This window comes from Lepeophtheirus salmonis, chromosome Z, assembly GCF_016086655.4.
Source record: "Lepeophtheirus salmonis chromosome Z, UVic_Lsal_1.4, whole genome shotgun sequence".
NCBI lineage: Eukaryota > Metazoa > Arthropoda > Copepoda > Siphonostomatoida > Caligidae > Lepeophtheirus > Lepeophtheirus salmonis.
The window spans coordinates 20,226,689-20,247,298 of NC_092584.1; the positions used below are offsets into that span (position 1 = coordinate 20,226,689).

A 20,610-nucleotide genomic window follows, 5' to 3' on the forward strand; every position below is an offset into this window, starting at 1 on the left:
CTTAGTAATTCTGACAATTTGAAGAATGTAAAGGGAAAAAGAGCAGCTTAGCTCTTATGATGTTTCATTAGATTAGCTATAATCAGCTGTGATAAGAAGGAAAATGACACAAATCCAACCCTTATATAGCAAGGATGTTGTAAGATGTAGGGTAAAATTACTCCGATATCGATCCTTAATTCAACTCCGAGTCCAACAATGACTTATACCTCCCGAGCAAACCCTCATTGTTACACACTGGTTGTTACTTTATACATAAATAGATTTTTCCCTTCTCAAGAATGAAATACATTATTGACAGCTTCGGGAAGTTAGTCTCAAATTTGATAAAATACATATTTTGTGTTTTTGGTGACTCTAATATGGTGGAAAAAATCATGGAGATTCTAGCTTTGACGAACATAATGGTTCATTAGCCAATGCGTTTTTCATCAAATTTGGAGGAGATTTTTTTTTTTTTTGTGTAAGGGCTTAATTTTTTAGCAGCAACCTTATTTTTTTTTTAGACCGAGCCTAAGTTTTAAGAGCAGAAAACTTGTGGAGTTTTTAAAGGTTCTGATAGAAGAAACTATTCCCTTGGGACGGGAGAGAGTTTCTCTTTCTCTCTCAGTTGTAGGACTCCTAAAGTAAAGATTTGATCTTTTTATCGTACGAGTATATATGGTACATGATCATAGTTTCACACTTAGTGACAAGAATCTCTCACAAATCAAGAAAATTTTCCGTCAGATCAAATCTCTGGCACCATTTCGTTCGCCAGTGTATTCACACCATCCTTATTTTCACGCAGCAGGGCAAATACTATTTCTAAGCATCCCTGCTGCTTACTATAATAATTAAAGAAAAGGTTGTTTCATTAAACATTGTGATGTAACTCCAAAATTGCCAAGCCTTGCTGGCATTTGCAATCACCAAATTCAATTTGTGGGTATTCAAAGACAAGTAAAGTGTTCCTGGAAAACCTCTCTTGATCTTTCCTTGCAGACCATTGATGATAGATGAAAAAGCTCACATCTTTACTGGAGAAGCCCTACAAGCTACAACTGGGATAGAGAACCCCTCTCCCGTCCCCAGAGAATAGTGCCTTCTATCAGAATGATGCAATGGGACATTTTTGTTTGTTATGGTATTACAATTATTTTTTTTCTTTCAAAAACCGTTAAGGAATCATGATTTAATACATTATCAGTTATCATTTTTTCTGCAAGACAACGCTTCATCTTGATTGCATAATGAATTACTCTTTCAAAAGTAAAATGATTAAATATTTATGTTATTTGTTATATAATATGTACAAATGACATACGAAATAAATGAAAGAGGCAGGATCACATACAAAAATAACATAAATCAATATTTAGTTTATAATTCTCCCTCTCTTAAAAACCTGCCTAATCATAAATAAATATAACAAAAAGCAAGAAGCAACAAAATAAAATCCGCTGATTCATGGGTCATAAATCGTTGACTGATGGGGACATCCTTAGGACAAAACCAAGAATGGAAGACCCACCAAAGTGAAGCCTGAAGAAATCATGAAGGCCTTTAAGGTCAACCCAACGATGAAGATGTCAGAGTACGCCAAGAAGAAGAAGGTGCATCTTTTTAATGTGGGCAAGTGCATCCAAGGGGCTAGAAGAAGGTCACTTAGAAGAATTGTCCTACCGTCAAAAAGAACTTTGTCTACATCGATGTCAACAACTCTTGAATGATTTGAAACAGGGTGATTTTTTCCTCAAATCAAAAGACATTTAACGATGACCCTGTCTACAACCTGCAAAATGATCGGATGGTATGCTTTGGAAAGGCGGACAACAGCATCAGGACAGTCTCCAAGACCAAACATCCAGCCTCTGTGATGATGTTGGGGGTTGTGGCATCAACTGGAGAAAATATTGATCCAATTTAGTTTCTTGCTGGATACTGGTTACCTACAGCCGACTATATCATGGTATTGAAGGACAATGTGGTCCCATAGATCACCAAGACCATGAAGAAGTCCAACAATGTCACTTACGTATTTCAGTAGGACGGGGCTCCGGCCGATATTGCTAATAATGTACAAGAGTAGATGGGTAGCAACATGAACTTCTGGTACAAGAACTTTTGGCCCCCTCAGAGGCCTGATTTGAATCCACCAGATTACCCCATTTAGTGACAAATTGAGAAGAAGGCTTGCAAAGTCCGCCACCCGAATATTGATGCGCTGAAGAAAGGTCTTAATCATCAGTGTAGGATCATGAAAAAGTACTACGTTACCAATGTGGGCAAGGGGTTCTGGAGGCAGTTGGAGGCTGTCATTGGGTGTGATGGCGGCCAGATTCTTTATTAATGTGCATTGTTATAGTAACAAATATTATAAAATAAAATATTCGATGTACAGCATCATCCTGATCAATTATGAGTATTTTAATGACTACTGAGATGCAGGTCTCAGTACTTTTTCTACACCCAGTAAAATTATACACCACGAACAGAAAGGCGAACAAATAAGAATAAAATACAATATGGCATTCGTTGTAATGCATTTTTGTATTCTTTCTCGAATATGCCTTGCTAGCCAACGGAGAAAACTTTTTTAATATTCGACGGTGGGCAATTTGATGAGGATCCTTTAATAATTTGTGGAGCATAAAGTGAGATTCTCGACCTCGTTAATAACAACCATTGATCTTACTGTAAAAAAACTGTGAATAGATGCGTTGGTAGCATTCGAAAGTTACGTTGTAAGTCCCGTAATAAGATAAGCAATAAACATTTATAGCCCGTCTTTTCGCATTACTTCTATCCAAACCACAGGAGACATTACACCGTCTTTTCTAAGTGTTGAAGAGACTAAATGAAATCCTTCATGATTGATTTTGAAAAAAACACTGTTGACTTAATTTTGCAAAGTTATTCATGTAAAAAAAAAAAGGAATTACAAACTACTTCAGCGAAGGAAGACCAATTTTAAGCCGGAAAAAAATCAGTGGAAAAAAGGATTTAGGCTATAATATACTGGCCAAAAATTATGTATTTTTAAAAACTTTATCTTACAATCCACTTTAGAGAGTTGTAATATTTTGCGGTCATCGAGGGGTAATACCGAATAAAATCAAAAACATATTTCCATCCAGCTGGTTCCAGAATCATCAAAGAGAAGCTTAAGATGATAGCAGTACTTATCAATTCAGCAGCAAAGAGTTTCTTATTCTTAGCTCGCAAGAACAGCTTTGGAATTCCTTGACGCTTATTTCAAGCTCCTTTGTCCTTTCTGAGAGTCTCTTTCGTTTTTAAACTCCAAACAAAACCTGAGCTTCCGTGAATTTCAATTCCGGATCATCTTTTTTAAAAATCCATTTAAAGTTTTTTATATAAAATAGTATTATTTTTTTTTTAACGTAGATTGGGCTTTATACGATACATCCCCCTCCGACTGGTTTAAAGTACGTATACAACACTAAATTAGTATGTAATTAAGTATGCATTAACAATAATAATTATCTAAACTTTGTACTAAATATTCAAACTTGCCTCTCAATATTGTTATATCTTGGATGGTAAATTTTTAGTGTGTAGATTTCTGTCGTTTTTGTTCGTTTTAGTTTTTTCCCCTTTCTAAGCCTATTATCTGATCCTTGGAAACATAATGGCTAAATATTGTCTGAACTACATAAGACAATCTTTTTATATGTAGTTAATAACATAGTTTTAATACATATTAGTATGGTTGTAAATTATAAGCATTTTCGGTATGTAAAAAAAAGAAACTGAAAATTATATTAATTAATCAGTTGTTTTGTCTGAAGGGTTTTGCTCTGCTACGATGATTCTGATATCTGAAACAAGGATGTGTTAATGAATTTAATAAAAAAATATTTCTTTAGTAGTATAAAAAAAGAGTCTATAAAAATGCATATTATTTTATTAATTAGTTTTGTAATTCGATAATTGATTGGAATAGTAATTATATTTACAATTAGTTCTAAATATATTACAATGATTATGAGCTCAATTTATCGTTATAAATGAAATATTTATAAAGAAGGTCAATAAAAAAAAAAGAGAGATTTTTGTTCTAGAGTAGGTAGTTTAAATTGTGCCTAGAACTTTGCAAAATCTTTTACACTCTATTAGTTATTTATTATGTTAATCTAGTCCAGTGACTGAAATATCATTCAGACAAGAGTAGGATTGACGTGCGTTACCCGGACATCCCATAAATGTAAATTCATTCTGAACTCTTCTGCTTTTTATGAAAGAGAAAAAAATGATTTATTCTTGTTGTTTAATTGTTATACGTATCTTTACACATTTTCTTAAAGGAGATTTTAAGGTTTAAGGTTTGCTCAACTTCCATATTATTGTGAAAAATACTTTTTTTTTTTTTTTTTTTTTTTCTTAACCCAAACAATCTCCTTTAAAAAAAGAGATTGCTAAGATACAGATTTATTCAGATTATTTAATGGTTTTATTTTTTTATTTTATATGAAGCAGTTGTTTGTTATTCATGCAATTCGTTTTAAGACCGCCAAGACTTGAAGATCACAAAAATTCTTAGAAGAACCATTTCTTGAGCTTTAAGAACTTACATGAAAAATTTCAGGAAAATCCATAGTCGGTATCATCGTTTTTAGCATATACTAAATGCTAAATTACTCTAATCATGATTTAGTAACTGCAATAAAAGGATATCCATTATTTTTCGAATAGATGGCTTTCGTAATGTGTATCTAGGCTGTATAAGTGTAATCATTTCACACTAGAAAGATGTGACTTCGTACTCAATACACTTCTTTTACAGTTTTGTGATTGTTTGACAGAGTATTGTTTGTGGGAGACTCAAAGACACAAAACACAAGCCAAGTGGCTGAAAATGTGAATAATTGTAACAGTCAATACCGTCGAGTCTGGCCGTCATGTAAGCACTGACGGATTACGAAAGAGATACACATTCCCGAGGAAAAAAATCCATTGAAAATCATTGGTTTCTTTTTAATACACCTATGATTAAATCAGAGAAACAACAAACAGAAACAGTTTCCCTTGTATACATGCAACCGCCTACATTATTTCATTAATACAACTACATTTTTTTTCTTGGATCAAAAATATGTATAGGATATTCACCAGGGAGCACTATACTAAGTGCACCCTGTATACCTGTTTGATGTTATATGCACACACCTGCAATATTTTATGAATACTGTTATTTCTCAAATCAGAAATATATATATATGATATCCACCAGGATCACTAAATACAGTGCACCCTGTGACTATTTTCCATACACTCATTCATACAGACAAACTTTACTTAATTAATAAAATATACCCTGAAAAAGAGAGATATCTTATTTTGTACAGAACATGTCTTCTTTGATAATAATTTATTAATTTAGAAATAATCTACAGTATAGGAAATTTATTATTTTCTTCTCCAACTAATAACTAGAAAGATATCATTTCTGTACATTTCTTTCTTCTATTTTTTATGTATACAGAGTTGGGATTTTAAATCCAAAAAAAATTATGCATAATGTATATTACGATTTATTTCTTAAATTAATTTTAAATTCAGCAATTCACAATTCTTTTGTTTTTATATGTAGGAGTCCATAGTGAAGTCCATCACTACAACAAACCACCTCCAGTTTCAACCACATCCTCGAACCTGGTACAGACCTTTATGAGAAATTCCTTGTCCATGTGAGCCACTACCTAGAGCAGGGAAGCCCTCAAGGAGTCAACAGGGTTATTTTCAAGTTTATTGGAATCCCTTAGACGTCCCATAGATAGTAGTATAAGGGGCTCTGATCCTGCTACCTAGGAGATCACATTTCCTTTTTCCAAAACCAAAAGGTCTTAAAACACTTGGATTTTCGGAATAAATTCGGTTCCAATTACCCAATTCGAACAAATTGTACCAATTGAACATTCTAGGATGACATCAATTTAAGCTCTTGAGAATAATTATCTACTTTTTCTAAAACAGTTTTGTCTGCTAAATCTGTTTTGTACTAAAACATAGATGACTGGGGTGCCAAGATATTGAGGTCTAAACCTTTTCTGAATTTAAAACCCCCATGCTCTATTTCAGTCTAATATTTGCATAAGAGAAAATTACTTCACAAGTTGCATAATCTCAACCTACCATTGAGATTTGCAATATTTATATCAATTACTCAATAAAAATATAGAAAACCACTGGAGATGAATTTAGTATAATTTTTTTGATCATTTCTGTTCGAGTTTAGTGTTGTTTTTCAAAAAGGATTTCGGGCAAGTTGGAGTAATTTTCAGAAAATTATTTACTTTTGTAGTACAGTTGTGTCTTTTTCAAGTTCAAGTGGGTATATGTTATAAGTTTCCACACTCGTCACACTTTTTATATCTATCTCGAAATTGGAGACAGCGTTTATTTGAAATATCCATTATCGGAACATTTTGTTAAAAAAAAAGGAAATAAATCGGCAAAGCGAAGAATATATTATTGGAGTAGGAAGAGACGGATTTCGACTCAATCGATCACAATTGCTCGAATAGAATTGGTAGGAATAGGTAATAGGAAGTTTCCCTTTCAAAAGTTAATTGATTTGATTCAATCTCCATGATACCGTTTATAGGTGATCTTGTAATAGAGCTGAGTAAAATAAAAAATATATTAATTTCCGTAAGATGGTGTGACTTTCTGTAGCCTGGTTTAATATAAGTATAGATTGCTCGGGGGTTGGTGTCTCCTCTATGAGATAATGATAATTATACTGTATTGGTTCGAGGAAGACAGAAGAAAAATGCGTTGGGATTTACTTAATGAGAAGTGCGGGTAAACGTATACAATGTACCTGTTCAAGTACACTTTATGACCAACACTACAATTCAATGACAAAAATGAAGATTTTGAGATAAAATGTAAAATGGTCTTTATTTTAATAATATATATTTGCATTGCATGCCTGTATATGCAAACATGTTAAGTATTATGAGTAAAATCATTGCAGGAACCAAACAGACAATTAAGATTAAAGTATACAATAGATAAATAGTAAAATTGATATTCTTTATGTATTAGTTATAATCACGGATGTAAAAAATAGTCTTTTTTTACAGAAATTAAAAGTCTTTAATGAGCTTGCCATGAGAACAAGACAAGGTATGAATCACTCATCACCGGCCATGGCATCCAGTGTCTCATCTCCTTCCTCATCAAAAGTCCGTTTTATGTCCTGGAAATCATTTCTGAGTCCGAGAAAGTTATAAAAGTTCGTATCAGACTCTAAAGTGTTGTCCTTACATCCAAACCACCATTTCCCAGCATCTCTTGGGAATGGTGGTTCCCCATTGTCAATTTGAAACTTTCGGTCGTTGAACCTGTAGTATGTTCCATCATCCATGAAGAAATACGTAAATCCATTCTTCCACTGAGTGGCGGCTGATGCTCGACTAAATCCCCAATTTTGTACTTCCTTTGGGTATTTCCAACTCACTTCGGGGGTTCTCTCCGGATCAAATCGGTAATAGAGACCATTTTTAAAGAAATATATTTTCCCGTTTCCTCCCCAGACAAATACTGCATCAAGATCTACTGGAATACCCGGGAATCCATCTTCGATTTTCCTTGGATAATCTTTCTGCGGTTCAAGATTTTTAAACTTCCAGTATTGTGATCCCTTAAATATATAAGTCATGTCATTTGTCCAGGTGAATCCAGCATCTATACCCTCTTCAGGTAAACCAGGCCAATCCTCAGCAATTTTTCTAGGATAGCCTTCCTCAATGGACGTGTCAGTCAACTTCCAATACCATTTCCCCTTAAATGCATAGTCAGAATTGTCTTCAGTCGAAAAAATGGCATCAATCCTAGAGCCTTTGCATAAATTGGGTGCATCAGGATCGTACACATCCGGGAGGAATCTTCGTTTGACGGTTGTTGTCGAAATGGTTGTAGTTGTTGTCGAAGTGGTAGTCGTGGGGGTTGTAGTCGGTGGGTCTGGTCCTTTGGTTTCTGCTCCATAGAGTGCTTGAATAGCTTTGATATCGTCTTTGTGTAATTTCAAATTTGGATTCCAACCTCGATAAAACGGAGCCATTAAAGCTGATTTGACATCGGAATGAGACAAACCAAGAGAATGCCCAAATTCATGGGCCGCAGCCTGAAGAAGATTTGTTCCCTTGATTTCTCTGACGGTCCAGTATTCATCATTATCAAAGTGAGCGTCACCACCGAATTCAGGGAAGTATGCATGAGCCAATGTGCCACCAGGTCCATCAAATGGATCTCCATCCCCATGCTCTTTCCTTTCAAATCGAATTTCTATATGAACACTCCCATAGTCCTTCTTTCTGAAATTAAGATTCGTCACCTCTTCCCAAATCTTGAAGGCATCTTGTATATCCTCATCTACTTCCTTTTTTGAGAGTCTTGATGTGGATGGGTATTTTGTGATTCTATAAGTCAAATCCTTTGATCTCCATCTACTTCCTTGCAATGAGTATCGCTTTCTTCTTCTTCTGCGTTTGGCATCAGTGCCATAACCTACAAAATCCTTTACTCCACATCTAGGAGTGTTCATCCATTCCACGGTTTCATCGTTGAGCTCCCCCTGTAATATTGACTCCTACAAAGCCCTGAAAAATAAAACAAAAATTATTTCTTCATTTCCGAAATGTAATTGGTTCTAATATTTTTTTAGGAAATAAATACATTTTGATCCCATAAATTCGTTTTTTAGAAAATAAAATAAAGGATTTCCCTTGCGCAATGTAACTTTTTTGTACAAAAGACATATTTTTAGCCAATGAAAAGTCTTGTTTTTATACAATAATTTGTTGGTTTTTTTTTTTTGTTTTAGTAAAAAGGTTTGAGTTTTACGGATATGAAGTGTGTATCTGCGACAGGAAGTACTAACGTCTAAATATTACTCATTACATATGTGACACATAGGACATCATTCAAATCATGGTTGCAAAATACATATTGTCCCTGTCTAATATAAATTATACGCAATAGTCATTTTTTCATATAAAGTATGTCAATAATAAGAAATTCTAATGAGTTACTAAATTTACTATATATATGTAATATTTTGGGTAATTAATAGTTACAAAGCACTTATAGAAATCGACCTAATTTACTAACATACTCAATGTCTTTGACAGATTTGAAATGTGTGCTAAACAATATCAATATTACCAGGTGTGTATTGAGACAATTATCAAAGAGAGTAATAAGAAAAACACATAAGAGAAATTGATAATTCCTTTGTTCAGCTGACATTCTGTGTGCATTTAGATCCCCCTCAAAAAAAAAATAACACAATTAATCGAAAAATGGCCTCACAAAGAGACAAAAGAATCCAGTTTTCTCCTCTACTTTGTACGAAACACACAAAAACAGAGATCCAAAACTGGACTTAAAAAATCAGACAGATACAAGGTTGAGAAAGTAATTCACGACGATATTGACATGGAAACGAGCTTCAACGATGGTGCAGTGGTATACACAGCAAAGGTGAGAAAGTCCTTTTCGGAGGTCAATACTCCATTCTGTCCGGAAACAATATACCCATCATACTCACCAAATAACAACCCCCTCAACTTTTCTTCTGGCCGCATGTCGAGGCCACGGTCTATTGGACAAGGGCAGTGAATCTCTATTTGAAATGTCAACACATTGTCCCTATTTTCCGAAATAAAGTGTCTAGTTGTCAATTACGCACTCGGGATTAGTGAATGCCATTGATATCAATTTAATAAGTTTCCATGACTAGTTTGAGGGCCAGCAGTGGGGGACATGCTTAGGGCCTGCTCTTTAAATATATACACTATGAAATTTGTTTTTATTCAAAGACCATAAGAATAGAAAAATTATAGAACTTTTTTGAAAAAATGTTATTTTAAAAATAAAATAAAACCATATTTTATATTAAAAAATAATTCTTTCTATAAAAATTCCAACGGAGAACTGCTCTATTTTTTCCCCTTTAAACAGTTAACAATTATATTTGTGTGTTTGCAAAATGATGCCCTGCTCTCAAACACAAAAACATCCCCAATTGATTTTGGGGCATTTTTGTAACTTCTTTTCGGATGAGAGGTTAGGGTCTACAATAAAAGTAACTACGTGTTCAATGTTATTGTAACAAAAATTCTCATATATACTAATAGTAGTAAAATTGGAGTATTTATTCTTTTGACATCAATAACAGTAAAAATATAAGCTTGTTAAAATGTAAAAATAAAAGTCCGTCAATTTTGGTTTCGGATCTGGATCAGAGAGTTTATGTACTCGAACATTTATTTCTTAAGATCTGAAACGACCCAGATCCGATAAAATGTGGATTCGTTCTATCTTTACTTATATATACGTTCCCAAACATCCAAAAGTATTTATATTACTTACAATTGTAAGTATGGATTCATTGAAACGTATTTTCGTATCATATTTCATAATTTTATAGACATCAACAGAATGATTTGTTGTATTTATTGATTACGTCATGTGTTATACGCTACAACAATGAGTGGGAAAAATATTGTATGTGTGTAAATAACTGCGTAAAACAATGGAGTCATTGCTGTGAAAATTACATTCAACAGTTTTTAAGAATTACTAAAATGTGTCGTAGCTAAAAAGTACTCACTGATGAATATTAATCATATACAACACTCACACAATTAAATATTTGAACATATTGTATTATATGAAATACTTAATTATAATTAAGTAATAGTGTGTTAAGAAATGAACAATACCAGAATTAGTTTTTTACATTGACTAAAGATTAGGCGAATATTTATAAATTATTAATCTATAACTTTTTTACGAAATATAAAAATTAGGTCCTCCTTTTTAAAAGTTTTTGGATTCTGACAATTAAAATATTTGTAATCAATAAGATTGCAACAACAAATAAAGAATGAAAGAATGATTAGAAGAGGAATTTGTTCTAAAATTGTGGCAAATTAGCTTTTTTCGCTATGGTAAATGGGTAAAAAAAATTATGTAGTGGCTAAAATGTTACTCAATGATTTATTTGTTAATAGTTCACTTAATTTTTGGAAGGATTAATTTGAATAAATTATAATAATCCACTGTTTAAAAAATTACAGGGTTTCACTCCTCAAAAATTGTAAATAAAAATCTGTAAATTATTCTGCAAAGTCTGACGTATCTTTTGTTATTTTCAAAACTATGGATCAAAAATGATTCCTGTTTTAATTTTAGACTGCTTCTTGAAGGGGAAACATACGGTTCAAGCTAAGGAATGGCATGAAAATTTTTATGAGGACTCTGTTTCATATAGCGAATTTAAAAAAAAATAATAATAATTATAACAAAAGCCGACTTTGAAAGAAAAAAAAATGTGTTTTCTCTGTTAATGCCAGGATTTTTCAGCCAATGGAGCCATGGCTCCTTCACCTATTTGAGAGACGGTATGAATGAAAAGTTGTACGATTATATTTTCATGAATATAGGACCTCTTTAATCTTTGAATTGGTTCGGGTCAAAGTTACGAAACACACCTGTTAGCTAGACTTGAGTATATGTGTTTATTTGGGCAAGAAAAAAACTTTGAGGCCTCTGCAAGATTGATCATATATTTAAAATGACGTTATATGATTATTTTTATACGTTATGTATGTAATTGTTTCTTACTTTATTCAGAATTCAGGTTGTGAATTCAATTAAAAGGTGTTAACTCATTGTCGTTTTTTTTTTGTATATTTTGTTATGGGAGATGCAGTTGCACTTAAGTAAGTATGGATAGGGATGATATTTGTATAAGAGTACAAAGAGAATGCGGTAGAGAGACATATGGTAATACTGAATTACGATTTTTGTTAATATCAGCTGTCTGTTAATTGATTTAGGTGGGAGAAAAGGAATCACTGCACTAAGGAGGAGAATATTCTACATTTAAAATAACATTAGTGTAGGGAAATTATCATAATTATATTTAAATCCACATATATGTGTTTATTTTATTATTCATTTTTAAACAATTTACACCAAAATTTGGAGATAATTCTTCTTTCAGAAGGAGATGTGAACCCTCCCACGAGTTATTAAATAATGGACAAAAAAAGGAGCACACGCATGAACTGTTTTTCCTTTTTTAATCCATATACTTTGTTTTTTCTTTAAACTGATCCCTTCTTTATGTATAATTAATCGATCCTACACATATTGAGGTATTGACATTGGCCCTGGAATCATAGGGGGTGATTGTTTCCCCCTCGTGCAGAATTTTTATAGTTCTCTCAATATAGAAATTTCCTATTGTCTAACAAATTTTAAATGTAATCATTTTAAGACAAAAAAATAAAAATATATTTCCTTCCCTTAAATTAAATTCTTATTTTTTCAAATTTAGTTTCTTCGGAAAAATATTAAATTTAAAAATTAGATGTATCTCTCTTCTAAAAAAATCCTTTGTCTAATATAGAATTTATAAAACAAAATATTCTGTCAAATTTATCAAAAAAGCCCTATCGGCCAGACCCTGAAAAAGAGTTTTGCAGGCGCTCTTAATTACGTGACTATCAGAGGTATTGCAAACTTCCCCCAAAAAAAAAAAAGGTTGGCAATGCCCTATATAAAATTATATAATTTGCCCCCCCTTGTACTTGAAAACACATTCCGTTAGCATTGGTTCGACATAAAAACGACGTTACATTTAATTGTTTGTTAATAGGTAACTTCGTGTAAAACATATTCGTATAAGGGCAATTCGTATAAAAACATTTTCGTATAAATTTATTTATGAGGAAACAGGGACTTTATGGATTGTCACTTTATAACCCGAATATTGGGGTTGTTTTCGAGTACCGCAGGGTCCCAAAATAAATTTACACAAAATTGTGTTTATACGAAATGCCCTAATACGAATATGTTTTATACAAAGTCATCGTACACCATTTAATTTGTTCAAGTTAAGTAGTTAGTTATGAAGTAATATTTATGGCACTCTAGGTGGTCCTAGTGGACAAACTCATAATCTAAATTTGGAAAAACATGCATCACGTCGTCATTGTCTCCCCCCATTTTTTTTCATTTGTTTACTTTGGTCCATGTACTATATAATTACCAACACTTATCTTCATTGTTGTTATAAATATTTGATATCGGTGCTGCATAATGAGTCATGTATGTTACCCAAAATAAGAACCTTTTGTACTCATAATTATTTATTGTTTTCGTTCATAAGTACATAAGTATTCCTTTAGTTTTGTATTTGGATAATATATTTCCATGAATACTTGCCAAAAAGTAATTTTGAGTAAGCCTTCAAGTGTTTAATTTTATTGATAAATTTTTTTTAAAGAAAAATTCTCTTTTGATTGATAGAGATTAATTAATGATAATTTTTTATAATTAAATTTTCCCTTATTTTGAATAGTGCTGTTCGGTATTCCGGTTTTATAGTCGTACCGGTAGTTTTGTATCAGTCCTTACTTATTCGCCACGGTGCTAGGGGATTTCACTCCTAGTAAAGTCATTCCATCTAAAATTCATGTTTTACACGGAATGAATTTACTGGGAATCAAAGGACAGAGAATCAATTTACCAGTATCGATCCAGCCCAGTCTAGTCTTTAAGACTAGTCCTTCGGACTGTTCGTACTAGTACTGATTAAAAAAATTAAGTTGAATAATGTCACCAAGTCATCCTTTTTAAAACTAATATTAATGCCTAAACTGGACAGTACTACACTTGTCAGTCCTAAATGAGGATTTAAAAAAAATGGTCTAACAATAAGATAGTCCCTCAAATCCCATCACTCTCCCACACGTTCCCCAAAAAATTATTCTTCATTAAGCAAGGTTAAAAATTTTATTTCATAAAAAAGTCATCAAATTACTAAACAACTCTCAGCAAAAATATTGCAAACATCTCTGTCAGTGTATTTTAATTCCTCTTGATACATTTTTGTCGAAAAAGTATCAAAAAGCACAGAAATACCGATATCTCGTAGATATTGGTTGATTAACTTGTATTATATAAAGGACCTAATCAAAAGGGGGTCACCCTCATTGATTATTTGAGGCGGTAAAATTGGATTTCAGTCTGAAAAATTAGATTTTTTATGTAGTGGTTTGTAAAATGTCTTTCCGAAAAAGAGGTCAATTCATATATAAGTGGAAACCAATTAGATAGCAATTTCCAGGACTAATGAATTATTTATTATTTTTTAAATTTAAAATATTAAATTTTTGAGTAAAACAAATTAAAATTCTCTGTGCTATTGACAGAAGATTATAATTTTTGAGGAAAAAAAATTAAAAATCTTTAGATATTGACAGAAAATTATAAATTTTGGAAAAATAAAATAAGAATGTGTTTTCCAATGTTAAATTTTCTGGAATTTTTTTTTAAAAATTCACAAAAACAAATTTTATTCCAAAAATTAAATTAACAAAAATTAAATTTTTTGAATCAAAATTTCTCACGTTAAATAAAAAAAAATTAAAAATCTCCAGTCATTCACAAAAAAAATAATTTTTGAAAAAAAAATTACAAAAAATCATTAAATATTTTTCACGAGAAAAGAGATGTGACTAAAATGTACAATTTAGTATATTTGACAGTAGACCAGCTCAGAAATGAAATTTTGATCCGTAACTCAATTCAATTCTGAATTGTGGTCTTAAAAATACAGAAAGTTGCATTTCAATGAACTTTTGATCAGAAATATCATATAAAACAAAGCAATTATAGGCAAAGTACATCATCAGGTATGAGCTAGCTTAGCAAGGCCTATCTTATTATTATTTTTTTCACTTTTGTTATGAAAAAAATATTTTCATCTTAAATTTTTTTGGGTATTTGATTTTTTTAACCGTATAACTTTTTATATAGTTAAAAATAGTTAAATACGAAAATATAATCAATTTACAAAAAATTGAAACGCAAATTTACCTGAAACTTCCGAATTGAATCTTTTAAGGCATCTTCACTCATAAGAGCTCCTGTCTCCGGGTTCCCCTGAATGTATCCATATTGTAAAAAATAATATAGAGCACTTGACGGAGAATCTTTTTGAACGGGAAGACTCGAATGTCCTTCGTAGTTAAGTAGAAAAGGCATCACAAATAAGAGAAATCGAGACATGCCTCACTCCCTGTTGACCTCTTTGGCATAGAGCTTACAACTTATAAGAAACCAAGTCTTTGTACAACTAAATGAAAAACTAAAGTGTGATTTATTATTTATAAACTTTATACACGCCTATATAATCTGAAATGTTCGCTATAAGAGAGAAAAACCGCAAAAAAAAAAAAAAAACCATAACAACGAAATGTATACAGCAAATGATTTCGTATTATTCGTAATCTCATTCATTATATTGTTTTCAATATAATACTCTTTTAATAGCTATAGACCTCGCGCGCCCAAAAAGTTCTCGTTTTGTTTATTTCATGGAAGGATTACTAATTTCCTGATAGAAATGAATTTCCCATGAACTTTTTATCATGCAAACATATGCAAAAACAGAAACGTCCGTTGGGAATGAATGGAGGGGCTGTAGCCTCCCTCCTCCATACCCCCAAATTAAGGAAACTTTGCTTTTAAATAGAAAATTTAATATTTGAAATTTTTTTCAAAAATTCAATCGTTGAAATTTAATTTAATTTTTCATACCTTTTTCCAAGAAATTACATTTTTTGTTAATGCATCATGATTTTTGAAATTTTTATCCTAAAAGAATAATATGATTTTTTTTTTTTTTTTAATTCTAGATTTGAAATTTTTTTGGAACAAAACAAACAGCTATAATTTTTGAAGCTTTTTTGCAAAAAGTATAACTTTTTGTAAATAGTTATGAATTTTTTTGCAAAAAATTTTATATTTTGAAATTAATTTTAAAATTTTTTTTCCCAAAACTTATTTTCTTACGAATAATTGTAGACTTTTGTAAAGAATTTCCAAAAATTATTATTTTTGGGTATTTTTTAAATTCCAAAACCAAGCCCCTCCCCAAAAAAAAAAATATATATATATATAATCCTGAGGACAAACCTGAAATATTAGTTTTAAAACTTGGTTGAAGACGGAATTTTTCAACCGGTTTGGTCTTTAGCCATTGGGAGATGGACTCAATTTTTTGTGAAGAGTAGTGGATTTTTGAAATTTTTTTTCCCAACAATGTAATATTTAAAACATTTTGAAAAAAAAAATATATTTGAAATCTAATTTTTTAAATTTTTTGTTCGGAAAAAATTAATTTTTTCTGAACAACTGTGGATTTTTGAAATTTTTTTCAAAAAAAAATTTATTTTATTGTAAATAGCTATGGATTTTTAAAATAAAAAAATCCAAAAATATGTTATATTCCCCCTCTCCCTTCCAAGAAAAGAATATATATAATGGGTATGCACCCTTATGAAATACTATTGTTAAAATTTGGTCCAAGACATAATTTTTTATCTGTTTCGGTCTTAACCCATTCGGACAGGGACTCAAGAATTATTTACACATTTGAAAACATCCTTCTATTGAAATGATATTTTTACACACATCATGGTTTAAGTGATCTTTTCAAAACCAATTTGTACCTATATTTCAAGTCCAGACTGGGATCTTTGCCCTTACACCGAAACTTAATTGTTTTTCAAGTCGGTTAAACATTTTTTCCCCCTTCCTGATTACTGCAACACATTTAACTCCATGTGACGTACAATTTGCCAAACGGACATGTCGCTTAAGGTCAACTTAATGACTAAAGAAACGGCTCCAAATAAATTATTAATCACTTCATGTATCCACCTAATTTGTTTAATTGTCCTAAGTATGGTGGAAGGCAACTCTACGGGAAGGTAAGAGCTCTTGCAAGATATAATACTTGTTTGCCAATGCACAAGTAATTTCCAATATGAATAGTTGTCCAATGATCATTAATTGTTAACAGAGAAGGGATTAGCACTTTCTCCATTATAATTACTGTCGTATTTCATTGTTATTTAAAGTTTAAAGTTATATTTTAACTATATTCGAACCACACACTACTGTGTTGTTTTTATATAATAAACATTTATGCATATAATTAATAAAGCAATATTTTTCTACAAAAGAACACGCATTAATTTACATATATGTCATATCCCTATTTATCATAATATAATTTGAAATTCAGTTAAAATATACAATCGTATATATCAATAAATTAAATATCATTTTTCCTCCCCATGTTCCAAATATCTCTTCTGCGAAATATCCGTTCGTCAAATTGTCCTTTGGCGAAATGTCATTCAATAAATTGCCCTTTAGCAAAATAAATAAAAAGTCCAAAAATCCATAGGAAGTACTGTTCATCTATGGAATCAGTCTAGACCAAGTTTCAAATGAAACCAATCCAGACCTTTTATATGTAACATCAATCTAGATGGATTTTTTGTTTGAAACCGCTCCTGATCAAACAATTTTAAAGGTTTGAATTAGTTATACAATAAATATCATCAGGTTCACAGGACAGGCGAGGACGTTAAGATCAAAACCAAACACTTTTTGGCAATGTGTTTCTTTAAAAAAAAACTCTTAGAATTATAACTTTATAAAACACTCAAAATTTGAATGAATAACCTTTTAAGGAAATTATAAATAGAATTTTTTTTTTTGACAAAAAAAAATTAAAATAATTAAATAGCAAACGAATGCTTCGTATTTTTAGCAACCTCAAGGTTTCAAACCATGAAAAGCAAAAAAAGCAAAAACAAACGTTACCATGGTGTATTGTATCAAAATTATCTAAGCTTATACTACTATAGAATAAAATATATGTATACATACTTACTTAATACTTATATGCATATTCGCCATTAATATCGACTGCTTGGAATTAATTATTTAATATAGGTAATGCATGTTCCTCTAATGAATCACAACAAGCTTTGGATTCGAGTAAAAGTTCTCAAGTTCACTCGAGTTTGATTTTTTGAGTTCTGCATGGAGTCGATTTCCGGTTAGGCAAAATACCAATATTCCATATCGACCATCTTTTCTACTCTGAGTTCAACGAGGATTTACACTTATAGCCAGCGCTGTCGAAGTCGTACATAAAATGTAACCTTGTAACCGAGAAACAACAATGCACACAACCTCTCGATGCAACGCGAGACTTGTAACTGATGACATTGACTATTCACAAGACGAAGTAATGAATTAGCATGGCAAGTGTCTATGCTCTACGCTACATACTAATTTAGACTAGATCTTCCGTAATTGTGATTGTATAGACCGTAAAGCACGTTTAAAATTTGTGAAATAAATTTCTAAATTAGTTAACTTAATAAGCTTACTAAATTATTAGTACTTAATATTTATAACCATTCAGAAAAAAAACTATACAAACACTCACTGTAAGCCTTAAATTATAAATAAGTATTGTTTTCATGTATTCTAATAACTCCAGAACTCCCCAATAAATTATGAGTGCTACTCTTTGTCATTCAGGAGTAAGCTCTTATACTTGGATCTTATCTTTACAAAATTAAAAAATAATTATAACATATATTATTATTTAATGGTCACTTCATAAATAATCACACAGCTTTTCAATTATATTATATAAATATTACACTTTGTGTCACAAAAGAAGGTCTGGTTTCTTTTGTTACTTTTCTGACTTGCAAAAGTTTTGGATCTCTTCTCTATTTATTATTAAAAATTAGAAGGGAAGGGGAGATTGCATTAGTCAGTTAATTCGTCTTAGATTGATTGCATGAACACTTATGAGTATGGAATCTGTTCAATAATTTTTCTGATATAGGTTAATTTATTGACATCATATCACACTTCCATTATCATCCCACATGCGTCCGTGGAACGGGCAGGCTCATACAAAAACAAAAGTACAAAAACATAACTGGGCAGCTAATCATCGTCCTCTAATATGGAAGATGTGCTTATCAAACTTACATGTGACCAAACATTAAAAAAAGATTTTGATTCTAAAACACGATTTCTCTGATGGATGGGTACCCATTACTGACTAAAGCCGCTTTAGATTTACTTATACCTTTTTGCTCTACTTATTTATATGAGAAACCCTTTTTCGTATTAATTTATATAAAAAATAACTACATGTTTTTTTACGAGATCCAGAGATTTTTATAAAATTGTGGGCTTTAGTAAAGTCGATTTTTTTCGAAGTTTGAGTAATATTCGAATCCAACACACGTGCCAATTATATATGACGAGTATATTTAGTTAAAAAAGATCCTTATACACTTGTTTAACAATACCATTAGATATTGTATAATGACAATATTTTATATAATAACATGTTGTCAATAAGTAACATTGACAACGTATTCTGACAAATAATTTAAAAATTAATAATTCATTTCCATTAAAAAAAATGAATACCATGCTATCATATTTTTTTCCTTTCATTGTAACAGAGCAAACGATTTTCCTACATAAAGACAGATGTAAATGTTCTATTGTTCCGTTGATATGATTTAAATGCATTCGCATCCTATAGGTGACGTCAGCTTTGTTGATATTGTCCCTTTTGGGCCCCTAAACAACCAATTATTATAGCAATAAAAACCACTTTTTCGTTGATATTAAGGGAAAAGGTGAACTATTGGATCTCAAAATGGTACCAATAAATAAAAGGACTGAAACCTTACAGTCTATCAAAAATATAACACTCTAATACTTTGATTGATTATAATTCTAAATCTATGGTATATTTAAAATATGTAATTACAACATTTTACAATAAATATATTAAAAACAGACTCCTTTTTCTCAACATAAAATAATCTTAAATATTCGATATCAAAGTATATATTTTTTACTACAAACATACACCCATATTTCATATAAATATATGAGTCAATTAAAGTTAGTTTTTTTAAATCAAAACTCCATAGCTATTTCCAAATAAATAAAAAATTTCAAAAAAAGTTTCAAATAATATTTTTATTGGAAAAAAAAGTCATTAATTCATAGCTATTAATAAAAAATTTTATTTTTGGAAATAAATTTTAATTTTTAAATTAGAAAAAAGTTTCAAAAATTTAATTTCAAAACCCCATAGCTATTGACAGAAAATTAAATTTTTTGGAAAAAAATTTCAAATATTAAATTCTTAGAAAAAAAATTCAAAAATCCATAGTTATTCATAAAAAATAAAATTTTTTAGAAAAAACTATCAAAAATTTAATTTCAAAAAGCCATAGCTATTGTCAGAAAATTAAATTTTAGGAAATTTTTTTTATTCTAATATTATATTTTTATAAAAAATAATTTAGAAATCCATAGCTATTCACAGAAAAAAAAATCGGTAAAAAAAAAATCTACAGCTATTTAATTTTTGGAAAGAAAATTCAAAAATTTAAAGCTATTCACAAAAAATTTCAAATATGATATTTTTTTTTAAACACATCTAATATTAACTTATTTGCTCTTCTGCATAATTTTGTACAAATTACCTTTTTCATAAAATACATCTGGTAAAAAAAGTTTACCCTTGTTTTGCAATAAAATATTTCTTCTTGATTTAAAAAAATTCTAGTAAAAAGTAAAAATTCCTTCATTGGGAGGTCTTAGAAGCCTTCACCTAACCCTCTTTGGACGTATCTGTGAGGATACCCAAGAGTTTTATCTAAAGTTTAA

General features: G+C 30.8%; 1 protein-coding gene across 1 annotated transcript; it reads right to left on the bottom strand.

The window, feature by feature from the left end:
- Positions 1-6,887: 6,887 nt before the first annotated feature.
- Positions 6,888-15,238, bottom strand: LOC121130249 (stromelysin-3-like). The gene is given in 3 exon segments (XM_040726010.2): positions 6,888-8,584; positions 8,586-8,609; positions 14,905-15,238. Coding segments are annotated over 3 exon segments (1,659 nt in total). The 5' UTR covers positions 15,097-15,238; the 3' UTR covers positions 6,888-7,141.
- Positions 15,239-20,610: the final 5,372 nt, after the last annotated feature.